The sequence below is a fragment of the Macrobrachium nipponense genome, chromosome 5 (genome assembly GCF_015104395.2).
Source record: "Macrobrachium nipponense isolate FS-2020 chromosome 5, ASM1510439v2, whole genome shotgun sequence".
Taxonomy (NCBI): Eukaryota; Metazoa; Arthropoda; class Malacostraca; order Decapoda; family Palaemonidae; genus Macrobrachium; species Macrobrachium nipponense.
In genome coordinates this window covers 68,662,035-68,676,646 of record NC_061107.1, presented here as the reverse complement: position 1 = coordinate 68,676,646, position 14,612 = coordinate 68,662,035, and the positions used below count along the sequence as shown (strand labels likewise).

The window sequence follows — 14,612 nt, the reverse complement described above, 5'->3', positions numbered from 1 at the left end:
TATTCCATTGTATCTGGAGGGTGATGCACTAGCACTTTATTTGGAGATGAGTGATGAAGACCAAGAAAATTCAGGAAAAACTGAAAGTAGCATTTACTGATGATGCATTTACTGATGATGCATTTACTGATGATGCATTCTCTGCTTTTGGAAAACTGGTTCAGATGAACTGGACAGGAAAACCAGTTGATGTGTATGCCAGTGAGATTAGGAGGTTGGCCAGTTTAGCTAAATTTGATAAGTTTGGTTTAGAAAATATGGTGAAACTAACTTTTGTCAATGGTTTCTTGGATAATATTAGTGTTGCTTTACAGCAAGTGCCAAATATGATGATGATGCTAGGATTTTGTCATCTAAACAGCAAGGTGGAGTGGTAGCTGTGACTGTTGGGAAGAATGGAGGAGGTGGTGGGGGGAAACCTGAGAATATCCAGTTTAAGGGTCAATGTTTCCGATGTGGTGGCCCTCATATGATAAAGACTGTAAAGAGAAACAGGTGAGATGTTTTAGGCGTAATAAAATTGGTCATATTGCCTGTCATTATCAAGAACAGGTTGCGGAAAACGAGTAAGGGGTGACTGCTGCACTTGTAGCCGCCCTTGTGATAGAAAGGCGCACCTTGATACATTGCCTATGATTGATGTTTGGATTGATAATGAGCCTGCAAAAGGACTTGTGGATACAGGCTGCTCTACATCGGTGGTACATTCCAGGTATGTGCCCCAGTGTAGAGGTGAGGTGTATATCAGGGCTTTTGATGGGAGTCACATTAAGTGTAAAGTTGCAGTTTGGGTGAAGATAGGTGTGAATGGTGAATGTTTAACCTTGAGTGCCGTGATGTCAAATCAGCTGGTTAATGGTGTTGGTGTGGTGTTAGGAGTTGTCATTGACCACTTGGGAAGTGTCACAGTGACCTAAGGCAAGGTATATTTTGGTGCCTTTGGTGTTGCTTCAGTTAGTCAAGAAATTGAGCATATACTTAGTGGTGAGTGATGACGGTTGTCCAACAGTTGTTATTGAAGACCCAGACTTTCATGCAGTGTTTGATGGACAGAAATTGACAGTCAGGTGGTTTTGGAATAACAATGAACCTGTGACATTGACAAATAAAATAGGTTGTTTTGATAAAAAGCTTTAAGGTTGGAAGGAGGAAGAATTTGAGAAGGAAGTGGACAGGTTGATTGCTGAAGGGATGATAGTTCCATGGAAAGAAGTAGTTAAAGAAGGTATCATTCCTCTAATGGCAGTGGAACAGCCAACAAAGAATAAGATGAGACCAGTGCTTGATTTTCGGGAACTTAATGTGAATGTCAAGTGTCACGTTGGTGATGATGTGACTGGCATATGCAGTGAGAAACTACGTGATATGGCGACAGACAGGTGAGAATGTGTCTGTTGTGGATTTGAAGTCAGCCTACCTACAGTTGAGCGTTGACGAAAAATTGTGGCCATATCAACTAGTTTACTATGAGGGCCAGACATTTTGCCTTACAAGATTGGGATTTGGGTTAAACTCGTCACCACAGATTATGACTTAAGATACTGTAGACTGTATTGAGTAAGGATGAAAAAATCAAGAGAGCAACCAGTTCATATGTAGATGACACTCCTGTGAACGAATCAATAGCTTCTGTTGATGAGGTAATTAGACACTTACATTTGGGTTGATAACAAAGTCCACTGAGTCACTCAATGGAGGAGTTGTTTTAGGATTGCAACTGCTAAGAGTTGGAGGAGAGTGGATGTTTCAGAGAGGTAATAAGGTGCCTGAAGTTACAGATATGCTTACAAGGAGGGAAGTGTTTTCAGTTTGTGGTACATTAGTGGGCCATTATCCCATAGCTGGATGGTTAAGAGTTGCATGCAGCTACATTAGAGAAGAGCCTCAGAAGCACATTGGGAAAATCCTGTTGGTGAGCAGTCCATATGGATGATTAAAGAGGTAATAGAGAGAGTAAAGTTAGATGATCCTGTGAGAGGAAATTGGTGTGTGCCGGGTATTAAGTATGGTGTTGTGTGGTGTGATGCCAGCAAAATTGCTATGGGTGTAGTTTATAGAGATAAATGTTTTGAGAGGGGTAAACGTGGCCATTAAATGGGGCCTTGAGTCAATAGAGGTGAGGACTGACTCTGCAACTGTGGGAGCATGGTTGAAATCTGTAATAAGTGCTGAGAAGCATGTTCACACAAAAAGTTGCAGAAATGATGATCAAGAGACTTTTGGGAACATTGAAGGAATTGATTAGAATTTGGTTTGAATATTGTAGTTCAGATGGTGCCTACAGAGAAGAATAAAACTGATAGTCTAACGAGAGTCAAGAGGAGTTGGTTGGCAAGCAATGAAGTTGAGCATGCACATCTCTGTGCAGGTGCTGTAGTTGATCTAACAGAGTTGCATAATAAACACTATATGGGAATTAACAGAACACTATATTTACCCAAGAAGTTGGATCCTGAAGTTTCCAGAGAATGTGTGAAGACAGTAGTTCAGTGTTGTGATCGTTGTCAGTCCATTGATCCTGCTCCTGTGGTACACAAAGGTGGTGAATTAAGTGTTGAAAGAAACTGGCAGCGCCTAGCTATTGATGTTACTCATTACAGACAGATACCCTGTTTATCAGTGGTTGACTGTGGTCCAGGTCAATTTGCAATATGGAAGAAGTTGAAGAGAGAAGATGCTCAAGAAATATCAGCTGAGTTGAATATCTTTTTGGAAAGAGGGCCAGTTGATGAACTATTACAGGATAATAGTACAGCATTTAGGTCACAGTGTTTAGGAGATATGTTGTCTCGTTGGAACAATGTTAGGGCGTTTCGGGCTGCTTATCACCGGAAGGAAATAGCATAATTGAAAGGCACCATAGGACCATCAAGGCTATTGCAGATAGGGGAGGAATTAGTTCTTTTGAAGCCGTATTCTGTAACAATAGCACACCAAGGTCCGGACAGGATGAATCATCTGTTTCACAGCATACTGTGTACAGATATGAGTAGCCCCCAAAGGAGCAGATACCAGCCAAGACACACCCCTTTCAATTAAGATGGGAGAGGAGGTGTGGGTGAAACCTCCGGACACCCGTTGAGCTACTCAGTGGCATAAAGGGATGGTTATTCATGTGAACTCCTTGAACAACATTTCCATGGATGGAATGCTGAGGCATGTGTTGGATGTGCGACCAGTTGTAGTTCCAGCTTGCCTATCTGATGACTCGACCAAAATGTCAAGTGATGATTCAGTCTCAGAAGAATCAGTGAAACCACAAGTGAGTGGTCAAAGTGAAACGGAGGAATCAGCGTCCATGGAGGAATAGAAGACCTCCTGTATGGATGGATGATTATGTCTGATGAATTTGTGTGTGTGTGTTTTGATCTTGAGATCATGTGGGCATGTTGTGTCATAAATGTGATGTAGGATTTTTTGGAAACTGCTGCAGTTACATGTAAGTGGGATTGCCTACACCTGGGCAGTAGTCATTCAGTTGTTGAGGAGGTAGGGTGTTGTGTCACGGGCTCTGTGTTTGAGAGTTTGTGGTGAGGGACCTTTCCCTCTTTCACTCTTTATTTTCCTCATTGGTTGGTGAGTTGGATCTTGAAGGTCATCCATTACACAGTCTGAGGGAGCTTGCAAGGTGAGTTGAGCAGTCTGAGGGAGCTTGCAAGTTGCAAGGTGAGTTTAACTACACTTCCGCAGGGCAAGACTGGATTCAGTAGCCTGCTCTTCTGTGCCCTTGAAGTTCCAAAGAGTGGAAGATGTCCTGCAATATAGAGGTCGCACTGTGAGGGACTCAGCGTCAGCCTAAGAGAAAGGCCCAGGCCTACTCGGTGAGTAGGTTGCACAGACTCCTCTTCTTTGAGATCAGGACAGTGCTGAGTTCTGCTCCACTTTGCCTGGCTCCTAGCACCAGTCATAGGACCAGGACAGCTCTTTCCCTGGTTGACATCCCTCTCCAGCATGGTACTGAACTCTCCAATGGAGTGTTGCAAGATTGTAGACTGCCCCGCCTTGGGAAGTAACAAGGTCAAGATGGGGCCAATCTCCAGCAGTAGTTCCTCCTTGTCATCCAGGGCAGAGGAAAGATGTCCTGAGACCCTGGGGGGAAGGGAAGAACTTGAAATTGAAGGTGACCTCTCTCTGCTTTAGTTACATGACAAGGAGAAAGGGTTTATAGAGTTCATCCTCCAAATCAGAAGGGAACTGGGACTTGCAGAGTTGGCCAAATTCCTTAACAGAAGAGCCTCCTTTGCTTCTCATTTCAGCACAAACTCCTGAATTTGTGGTGAAAGCTTTTCCTGTTCAGCTTAACGTAGGAGACTGCCTTATGCCTGGTTAGAGCTGTGAAATATTAGCTTGAGGAAACAAAATCTTTTAGAAAGGGGTGTCACATTAAAGAATGTAATGTCATAATTCATTGTTTATAGCAATTATATGTTTCCACTCTGGATGTGAAGGCTTTTTCAGTAATTCTATGTTTTGCTGAATATTAAATAAATCGGTTTAATATTTTCATTAGTTTTCATTGGCATCATGTCCATGAGCTTAGGTCCCTGGCCACTTTCTCTCCAACCCCCCATCCCTTTAATGTCTTTTGGATTAATTTTAAAAAGCTTCACAGCAATTACTGTTTCTTTCTAAGCTTAAAATTTTATTCCTGAAAAGGGCTAATGTGAATGTTTAAAGTTACAAAACTAACATTTTTTTGTGTTTTTTAAAAAGATTTCAAAATTGTAAAAAAAAATTTGTTTTGTAGAAGTCCTCAAAATTTTTTCAGTTTTCCCCTAAGAACATAACATTGTTTCAAAATCCTGCTTCTATCTCATCCAAATCTACTCCATATGTATATGAATGTTATTGGAAATGATAAACCAGAACAACTTAGTCAGTAACATCTAATATGATAGTACATGCTAACATGATAGATCCTCAAGTCCTCCATTTTTTACAGGTTAACGAGTAGTATTTATCAGCAAGCTAGTGAGGCACCTTGGTCTGGATATAGAGAGTTGGATCGTGGAGTATTACTTACATTAGCATTTAATTCAGCACCCAATGTAAGTGACATTCTCCTAACAGTTAACAGTTACAGTGGTAAATACCTATGTAATGTTATAGAGTTAAGCATTGCACAACTCTTGCTCATAATGCTTACGTACTCATCTCTTTTTCACCATAATTATTTATGTATGGTTATCAGTACTTTATTAACCTACAAGAATAGTTTATTCTGGTAGGTACAACAAAAATTGATCCTTGATGGTGTCTGGCGTCATATAACAACACTTAGCCGAACAACTGCATTTGCTGTACGAGAACAAGCTGGACACTCTTTGAAGTCAGCACTTAGGCATGAACTCCACGTTGATAAGAGAGATGATCAGGTCTTTCCCACAGATGGTGTTTCTTTCACTCTCAAAGTAAGTTTTTTATTTTATTTTGAAGAGCAATGTAATCAACACGCATAATGCTCTGTAATGTTTTGAACACAGATAATTTAAATTTGAATTAGTTTTGCACTTTTTTCAGGGAAAGAAAGTACTCTTTAAATATTGTTTAGTTTTGCACTTTCTTTGGGGAAAGAAAGTAGAATGTTTAACAGTTTTATTCCAGAATTTATTTTTGAAAAATTAACATTTAAGACAACAGCTGAAAAGATATAAAATTAAATTTATCTACTTCTTGTAAGTGCTACATTTCCAGGTATGAACATTATTTTAGATAACGTACAAGTAATTGTCTAAAACACTGCTGTAAAAGGGATAAGTGGGAAATAATTTAAATATAATTCTTTTTATTTTTAGTAGAGGCATTAACTGTCTTTGATAATCTATGTAGTCGCTGTCTTATCATCAAGGATTCCCCTTCCATGGTCTCTCCAGAGTTCCATGGTGACCAGACTAATGTCAGAGAATTCTCTTTTAGCTGGTCTTGTGGCCAGGTAGAGGGTAAATGGACTCAGAATAAGAGGGCACATTCTCTCTTATCTTTAGTAAATGCTGAACCCAGTTTATCTATGTCAGTTGTTTACATACGAACGTAAAGACCAAGAAGCCATTCTTTTCTCTGGTCAGTAAGTGGTTCCTCGACATACGAAAAACTCAAAATACAAAAGCAAATATGAAGATTTTTTTTGCTCAAGATAGGAAAGGTTGTTGCTGTAAAGTCCCGAGATTTGCCAGGACCACTGATAACAATTTTAAAACTCGTGCGCCGCCAACTTAGTAGACTCGCCACCATCCTCCCACTCTCATTGGTTCCTGATGCTAGTCACAGCCACAAGATCCTGCTCTCCTATTGGTCAGCATCTCTCCCATGATCCCATCATGCATCTACGTAGCAGCGTGCTTTTTCGGCCACTCGGCGGCATCATCAGTATCGTAAGAACGTGGAATTCGTTCGTTCTATACGATTTTGTTTATTAACGTAAATTTGTTAGTGATTTCGTTGTAGTACTACTTTATCGTGTTGTGTGAGAACTTTACTACATATGTATACGTACTACATAACTTAATTATGTGTAGTATATATGTAGTCATGGGTCCCAAGAAAGTTGAAGTAGGAAAAAAGAGGGTGCTTTCTTTTGAGACAAAAAAGGGATTTTGACGAAGGAAAAATCTATTTCTGGGTGATTGGCTCGTGTCGCCCTATGAAAGGATCCTTAATATCATTCTTTCTAGGTAAAATTAATCTAAAATTACCAGAGAAAAACAAAATTAAGAAAATGTCAGTAAAACTGACTCGCTCACTCTTAAAAAGAAGTGTCGGTATGATAATAGGGGCGAGTGAGGAACACTACCACGAGACAATCACCAATTAGAACTTCCAGTCAGAATCCCCCCAAGAGAGAGCTGATACCAACGGGCGATGCAGCCGCTACTACTACTACTAGAGGACGCCACGGACAGCAGCGCCCCTAGCGGACATCCTTAATCTAAAAACATCTTGTCCTGCAAGGGGGGGAAAAACTATAAAAAGGGGGGGTTTCATAGGGCGACACGAGCCAATCACCCAGAAATAGATTTTTCCTTCGTCAAAATCCCTTTTCTGGGCTCAGCTCGTGTCGGCCTATGAAAGAGTACCAGAGAAACAGACAAGATGGGAAAAAAGGAACAAATGAAAAGCAGTGTAAAATGATGGATATAATATAAGTAAATCAATTACAGCATACAAATTAAGCACTTAAACTAACTTATACTAAACAGTAAAACAACAGAACGTTAGTAATCTTAAAGTACTTAAATGATAATTATAGTAAATTACAGTGATGCATGTAATATAAACAAAAAGGGATTTACTTGAACATATTTACAGAATATACAAACACATTGTGTCCTACCCTAGCATAAAAATAAGGGTAGGTACACTGAAGTCCATCATTAATCAAGTTGGCAAAATATATACAAACATATTGTGTCCTACCCTAGCATAAAAATAAGGGTAGGTACACTGAAGTACACTATCAGTACAAGTGTGGATGTCCCTAGCAAAAAAAATAAGGGACAATCCACTATATGATTCAGCGGCTAAGGCTATGATATTCGAGTAGCCTGGCGATAGGGTGAGGCATGTTGGATGATGTAGGTAGAAAGGAGACCTGGATCTATACTACAACTACTATGCAGTATCAGGGGAAACAATGTTTCCTGCTGCTACTGCTGAAAACTTTAAAGATTCCAAGGACTTTAGATAATGGCGTTTAAAGACTGTCGGGGATTTCCATCCAGTATACTTTTTAAGATCCTGAAAGTTCATATGTTGAAAATAATTAATTGAGGTGGCTACTCCCCTGATATCATGTGCTTTTGGAAATGACTCAGGATTGGCTTGTTTAATGAAGTAAAGGATTTGTGTCTAATACCTTTTACTGACAAAGTACCACCTTTTCTCTCATGAAAGAGAGCACCTGAGGATCTTGAAGAAGTACGAGATAGAAAGGCTCTAAGAGTTGATACTGGGCAGAGAGAAGGATCCTGGGGAAGTGGGATAACCTTCCAAGGGGCCCACCTTGCAAGAGGATCCTCATTTTTGGCTAAAAAGCTACGATCCGGAGCAAGTAGAACTTCTCCTGATGGGAGGAATTCCACATGACCCGCATCCCTGGATAGAGCCGACAGTTCTGAAATTCTAGCTCCTGAGGCTAGGCTTAATAAGAATAATGTTTTCCTCAGGAGCATTATGAATGTACAAGATGAGTTGTCAGTATCTGAAGCTAGTTTGAGGACATCATTTAAGAACCATGAAACTGTAGTAGGCCTTTGGGAAGGTCTAAGTCTAGCACAGGCTTTAGAGATAGACGTGAAATAAGATTCAGTCAGATCTATCTGAAAACCTACTTGAAAGATTTTCTTCAAAGCCGATTTATGAGTGGTAATAGTGCTAGCTGCTAAACCTTTTTCAAACAAGGATCTGAAAAAGGATATAGCCAGATTAACTGTCATGGTTGTAGTGTTTGATTCTTTCAAGAAAGATGCTAATTTTTTAACAGCTGAGTCATATTGTCTAATGGTTGACTCTCTCTTATCTGATTCTAGGAAGAGAATATTCTGTGGATCAATATTAGCATCTTTATTAGCCGCAAACTTCATGAAGTCCATAAAGTTAGGGTCTGGAGAATTCCTGAGGAAGCGAACACAGTCCTCATTTGTACTGATTGTGATAGCTTGGGATTGGGGATCCGTTGAGGTCGGAGACCCAATTCCAGAAGGAGAGGATACCAGTTGCTCTTGGGCCAGTCCGGTGCAATCAGAGCTACTATCCCTTTGAAAGACCTTAGTTTGCTTAGGACTTTCAAGAGAAGATTCACTGGAGGAAAAACATAAATTCTCCTCCACTGATTCCAGTCCAACGACAGGGCGTCCGTGGCATAAGCCAGAGGGTCCAGGTTGGGGGCCACATAGCAAGGGAGCTTGTGGTTCGCTTGTGAGGCGAAGAGATCCACTTGGAGACCTGGGACTCTCAGGCTTACCCACTGGAATGACCCGTCGTCTAGAGACCATTCTGATTCCAGAGGAACTGACCGGGACAGGGCGTCGTCGCTATCACATTTCTTACTCCTGCCAGGTGAGTGGCAGACAGATGCCATTTGTGTTTTGTTTGCTAAGGCAAAGATGGCTATCATGACATGATTGACATGCTTGGACTTGGACCCTCCTCTGTTGATGGCAATGAACTACCACTGCACTGTCCAAAACTAGCCTTAGATGAGACTTCTTTGGGGGAAGCAGTCTCTTCAAGGTAAGAAATACTGCCATTGCTTCCAACACGTTATGTGGAGCTGGCGAAATTGAACTGACCAAGTCCCCTGAACCTGTTTGAACTGAGAGTATCCCCCCCACCCACCAGACAGGGAGGCGTCCGTTGTGAATGGTTAACACTGGAAGGGGATATTGAAGGGGTACTTTCTTGGCTAAGTTCTTTACTTTTGACCAAGGACGGAGTTGATTGCGGAGGATCTGTGGGATTACTGACAACTTGTCTCGATATTTGGTGTTTGCTCTTGATCGCCAAATTCGATTTAAATCTTTCAGCCTTGCCTTCAGGAGGATATCTGTTACCGAAGCAAACTGAAGGGACCCTAGGATTCTCTCCTGGTTTCTCCTTGACGTTTGTTTGCGTTTGAGAAATTGCCTGACAGATTTTGCTATTTCCTTCCGTTTGGCCACTGGAATTGACAGATTGTGGGAAGACAAATCCCATTGGATTCCTAGCCACTGAAAACGAGACTCTGGAGTAAGTCTGGATTTCGTTTTGTTTATCTGGAACCCCAGATGTTCCAGAAAGTAAACTACCTTTTTGGTGGCTTTGAGACATTCCTCGACTGTTGGTGCCCAGATCAACCAATCGTCGAGGTATGCTGCTACCATGATTCCCTGAGCTCTCAATTGTTGTACAACCACTTCTGCTATTTTTGTGAATACCCTGGGGGCTACATTCAGACCGAAGGGCATCACTTTGAATGAGAATGTTTGATTTCCTAGCCTGAATCCTAGGAATGGGCGGAAGTGCCTGGCTATAGGGATATGATAGTATGCGTCTGTAAGATCGATGGAGCATGTGATGGCTCCACGCGGAAGTAAGGTCCTTACTTGCGAGAGGGTAAGCATCTTGAACTTGTCGCAACGAATGAAAGAGTTTAGCTTTGACAAGTCTAAGATTACCCTTCTTTTTGTTGAGCCTTTCTTTGGCACGCTGAATAAGCGACCTTGAAATTTTAGATGCTTGACTCTCGCAATAGCTCCTTTCTGAAGGAGTTCTTCCGCGTAATCTGTCAATTCCTCTGATGGTATCTGGTGGAATGATTTGATTGGAGGAGGCTCTTTGATCCAACTCCAACCCAATCCTTTGGACACTATGCTCTGTGCCCAATTGCTGAACCCCCACCTGTGGCGGAAGAGGAACAGCCTCCCTCCTACCTGGGGGAGCCTCATTGTTGATGGCGGGTTGACCACCACGCCCTCCTCTGAACTGCCTGCTCCTTGTTGCCCTTCCTGCGCCACGCTGACGAAAGTAACCTCTCGCCCTACCTCTTGGTTGTTTGTAACCTTGAGCCTCATATGAAGGGTTGAAGGCCGGCGAGATTGCGTAGGAGGTGGATGGCTGTGATTGAGGGGACAACAGGAGGATTGGCTGGTTCTGCTTCGAACTAGCAGGTTGTCCTTGTTGGGTAACTGGGACAGCCTGCACAAATTGCTGCTGTTGCTGGTGTTTCTGATACGGCTGGAACCTCTTACCAGCCTTCTTTTGCTTCTTACCAGCAGTGGGGACGGATTCTTGTTTCCTCTTCGAGGAAATACCCCACCATAGCTCTAAGGCTCTGGTTGAGCCTAGCAGCTTCGTGGTGCACTTCGTTGACAGCGGACTCTGGAAGAGATCCGCTCCCACATGCTAGAAGCCAAGAGTCTATTCGGCTCGTGCCTAATAGTACACTCCTGTAGAACATGCTTCCGGCAATTCCTCCTAGCCTGGAAGAAGTCGAAAGCGTCTCTTAGTACCGTCTGGAACTGAGATTTTGCCAAAATCTTGAACAGCGGTTCCGTAGCATAAGAAAGAGCAGCCATTTCCGTGATTATAAGGGAATTGAGGGACCTGCCAAACCTGGTTCGCGCATCAAACTCTGCCTGGATTAGGGAATCCGGCAGCCTTGGTAGCTTCTCGCCGAACTGGTCCATGGCGCAGTCCGGTTTGAGCTTACCAAGCGTGAATGTAGCTGGCAAGTTCTCCCACAATTCTCCGAAAGCCGGGAAGAGCGGAGAAGTAGACTCCGCCTCCCTCAACTGTGGGATGGGCTCATCCTTGAGGACTGCCTGAAGGGACTTCTCTACTAATTTCGTGGCGAACGGAAGAGAAACCTCCTCTTCCGTCGCGAAAATAGTAAAGGGAGACTTGTAGGCCTGGAGTTTTAGTGTTCGTACACTCCCAGTCCTCAAGGCAGTGAACCCATTCCCGCTGAGCATGATCTCTACTATATAGGACAGACTCTCTAGAGATCTTGTCTTCCCTAGTCAGAGCCGTTACAGTCAGCCTAGCATAACCGATGAAAGGCTGCGTCAGACCCGGAGGGTAAAACTCGAAGTCCTCAATCCTCCGAGTTCCACACTCCGGGATAGAGATCATCCCATCCTTGAAAGGAGCGTAGGCAGCTACTCTCCATGGGTTCTCCATGGAGAAAGCTGGCAGAGAGTCGTATGGCGGGAGTTGGAGAATGCCAGTGCTTGGCACTGGGGAGACTGGAAGAGGAACCTGAGATAGCCCGCTACTCGGTCCTCATTCTCCCTAACCCTGTTAGAGAGATCTTGTATTGACTGGCCTGATTGAGACACAGTGCTCGACAACTGTGCGAACATCTGCTCGAATCTCGTCCCCAGGTCGGAGACTTGCGAGCCAACCAGCTCGCCCACCTGTTGCATCACCACTGCTGAGAAAGCAGAGGAATCAAAGGTGCTAGCCCTGCTCCTCCTACCGGCGTAGCCGGAGTGGAAGCGGTGGAGGCGGGAGAAGGCACTGGCTCGGCGGGAGCGCGAGCCTTCTCCTTAGAAGCCTTGCTTCTAGAGCTCTTTGAGTGAGAAGAGCTCGGCTTCGCTTTCACCGCGTCGGCGTAGGAAGTCGAAGACTTCCTAGCCGAAGAAGACGAAGACGACTTCCTAGAAGTTGTCTTGGCCAGGGTCTTCGGTTCTCTCTGTCCCTTCACCTTTGGGGGTACAGAGAGAGCGGGAGAGCGGGTAGGGATCTCAGATCCCACAAAGCCTTGGAAAGAAGCACTCGATGAAGGGACAGGAGAAGATCCAGGAGCACCCAAGGAAAGACCTTGGGCGCCCGACACACCTACCTCAACAACAAATCCTCTACACCCCTACCGCCATGGGCTCGACGTTAAGGTCCAGGGCAGCGACGTCCGGGTGACCGACGTCCTGGGAGGCTACGACCCCAAAGGATTGCTGGAGGTCTTGCTGGATAGAGGCTATCAGAGGGGCCGCGGACAAGGGGTCAAACGTAACCCGGTCGACTTGCCCGCGGGGAAGATCTGGACGGCCAGCTTCTTATCAAGAATGTATGGCTGGCCTTTGGCGGCGTTCTTCCCGAAGCCGCCCACCACGCTTTCAGGGTAGCGAGGGCGACTTCCCTCACACCAGTAGCCTGAAAGAAAGGCGAGATTAGCTTCTAGTGGCGGAACGGGGTTAACAAACTTATGACTAAGAGTTGTTAGTAACGATAAGGAAGCCTATAACGGACTTAACCCCATCTCCCAGCTGAGGCCGACCAGGTCGTAGCAGATGGCGCAGGCTTCTGGGTGTCCAGACGATCATCTCATTGTATGACGTGGCACAGGGGGCGTGAGACCTGCACTCATCGTGTCCGCAGGGGTCGTACAACGTCGCGTTGCACGCTGGGACCTGACAGTTGGTAGCCTGTAAGTGGAAAGATACATGAGTACCAGGTAAACACTTACAGTCTAACAGTATGCTCCGCTGGTGCCGGAGCGATAAAGTTAGATTAAACCAGAACCCCGCCAAAATACGTGTGGTAACCAGGTTGGTTGTGTGCCCTAGGCTATAGCTCCGCTGATGGCGGGAACACAAAAGGAAACCAACCAGGAGTGGTGGTAATTGGAAACCACGACGGAAAATGGCGGGGATGGTAGACATTAATAATAACATTACACAATTCATTGAAAAATTAGGTGTATATCCTTAAAATAAAAAATAATACAAAACCTCTCTCCGCCCGTCTACTAGAAGAGTGCGCGGGTAAGAACGCAAGCTCCCTTCCGGTAGCGGGGGAGAGATGTAAGGATATAGTAGGCAAGCAACCGACCACTAGAAGTGACCACCCCGCCCGCTAGCGGAGCCAGTAATCTATAACCAAAGGTGCCCCGGCTGCGACGGAAGGCTCCTTCCGTTATAGTGAGGGAGGTGGCTGAGCAAATGGGGAGGGGGGGAGGAAGGTCTCGGCGTAACACGGCGGGAGTAAGAGAGGGGGGAGGGATGGCCTACTCCTCCCCGCCTCACCGACTACCCGCAGGAGACCCGGTACCTCATGAGTGGTCGCCCTATACCCCCCGCTGGGAGGAACCCCTGGCCACCTCAGAGAGGGAGAGAGAGAAGGCGACTGAGGTTGTCATGACAACCAAGGGGTCCCCCAGCACCTCCCTATATCAGAAAGGGAGGGCAGGGGCAGGGTAAGGTGCAATGGAACACGTGACCGCAAGTGGCCTAGGCCGCGAGCAACACAACCGTGAGAGGGCCACGTGAACCAGGCTGTACCAATACAAGGAACAAGCACCTAGGCTAGCCTAACACCCTAAATATAATAAATATATACATCGAAAAGATGGAAAAGACACTTTTAGTAAAAGAGAAAGAAGCCCAGGAGGAGGCAGACTGTTCCAAGAAACAGAAGCCTACTCGGAGCCAGCGATAGCCGATGAAGAGCAAGAGCCGGGATGCTGGGCCGGAATAATAATAATAGCCCTAAATACCAAACTAAGAGATATGGTAGGAGGGCTAAACTAGCTAAAACTCGATGTAAAAACAATGAACGTAATATAGTAAGCCCATAAGTATAAGAAGTCCCAGTATGGAGGACCGGGAATTCTTAACGAGGCAGCATGGCGCCGCCACGAGACAACCGGGGAACCGTATATAACCTATTTAAGAGGAAAATACTGGTACCCGGAAGATAAAAATGCGGTAAAACATTACTTATGAGTTACTTAACTTAGCCGTGGCAATAGCTGAGCGTTCCATGGTAGAATAATGAGATAAATCCCGTAATAACACAGCACAAGGAAAAATGCGTCTTGACGCTAGGTGCTAAAAATTAAGGATGTCCGCTAGGGGCGCTGCTGTCCGTGGCGTCCTCTAGTAGTAGTAGTAGCGGCTGCATCGCCCGTTGGTATCAGCTCTCTCTTGGGGGGATTCTGACTGGAAGTTCTAATTGGTGATTGTCTCGTGGTAGTGTTCCTCACTCGCCCCTATTATCATACCGACACTTCTTTTTAAGAGTGAGCGAGTCAGTTTTACTGACATTTTCTTAATTTTGTTTTTCTCTGGTAATTTTAGATTAATTTTACCTAGAAAGAATGATATTAAGGATCCTTTCATAGGCCGACACGAGCTGAG

The 14,612-nt window shown here is 44.5% G+C and overlaps 2 protein-coding genes across 5 annotated transcripts in view; one reads left to right on the top strand and one right to left on the bottom strand.

Annotated features, from left to right (window-relative positions):
* LOC135215389 (sorting and assembly machinery component 50 homolog) overlaps positions 1–14,612 on the bottom strand; it is a 562,240-nt gene that overhangs the window by 62,043 nt on the left and 485,585 nt on the right. The gene's annotated exons all lie outside the window — the stretch shown is intronic.
* LOC135215388 (sorting and assembly machinery component 50 homolog) overlaps positions 1–14,612 on the top strand; it is a 104,368-nt gene that overhangs the window by 30,129 nt on the left and 59,627 nt on the right. The window contains exons 2-3 of the mRNA XM_064249975.1: positions 4,943–5,048; positions 5,229–5,411. Of these exons, the coding sequence (XP_064106045.1) occupies positions 4,943–5,048; positions 5,229–5,411 (289 nt within the window). The remainder of the gene's footprint in view (positions 1–4,942; positions 5,049–5,228; positions 5,412–14,612) is intronic.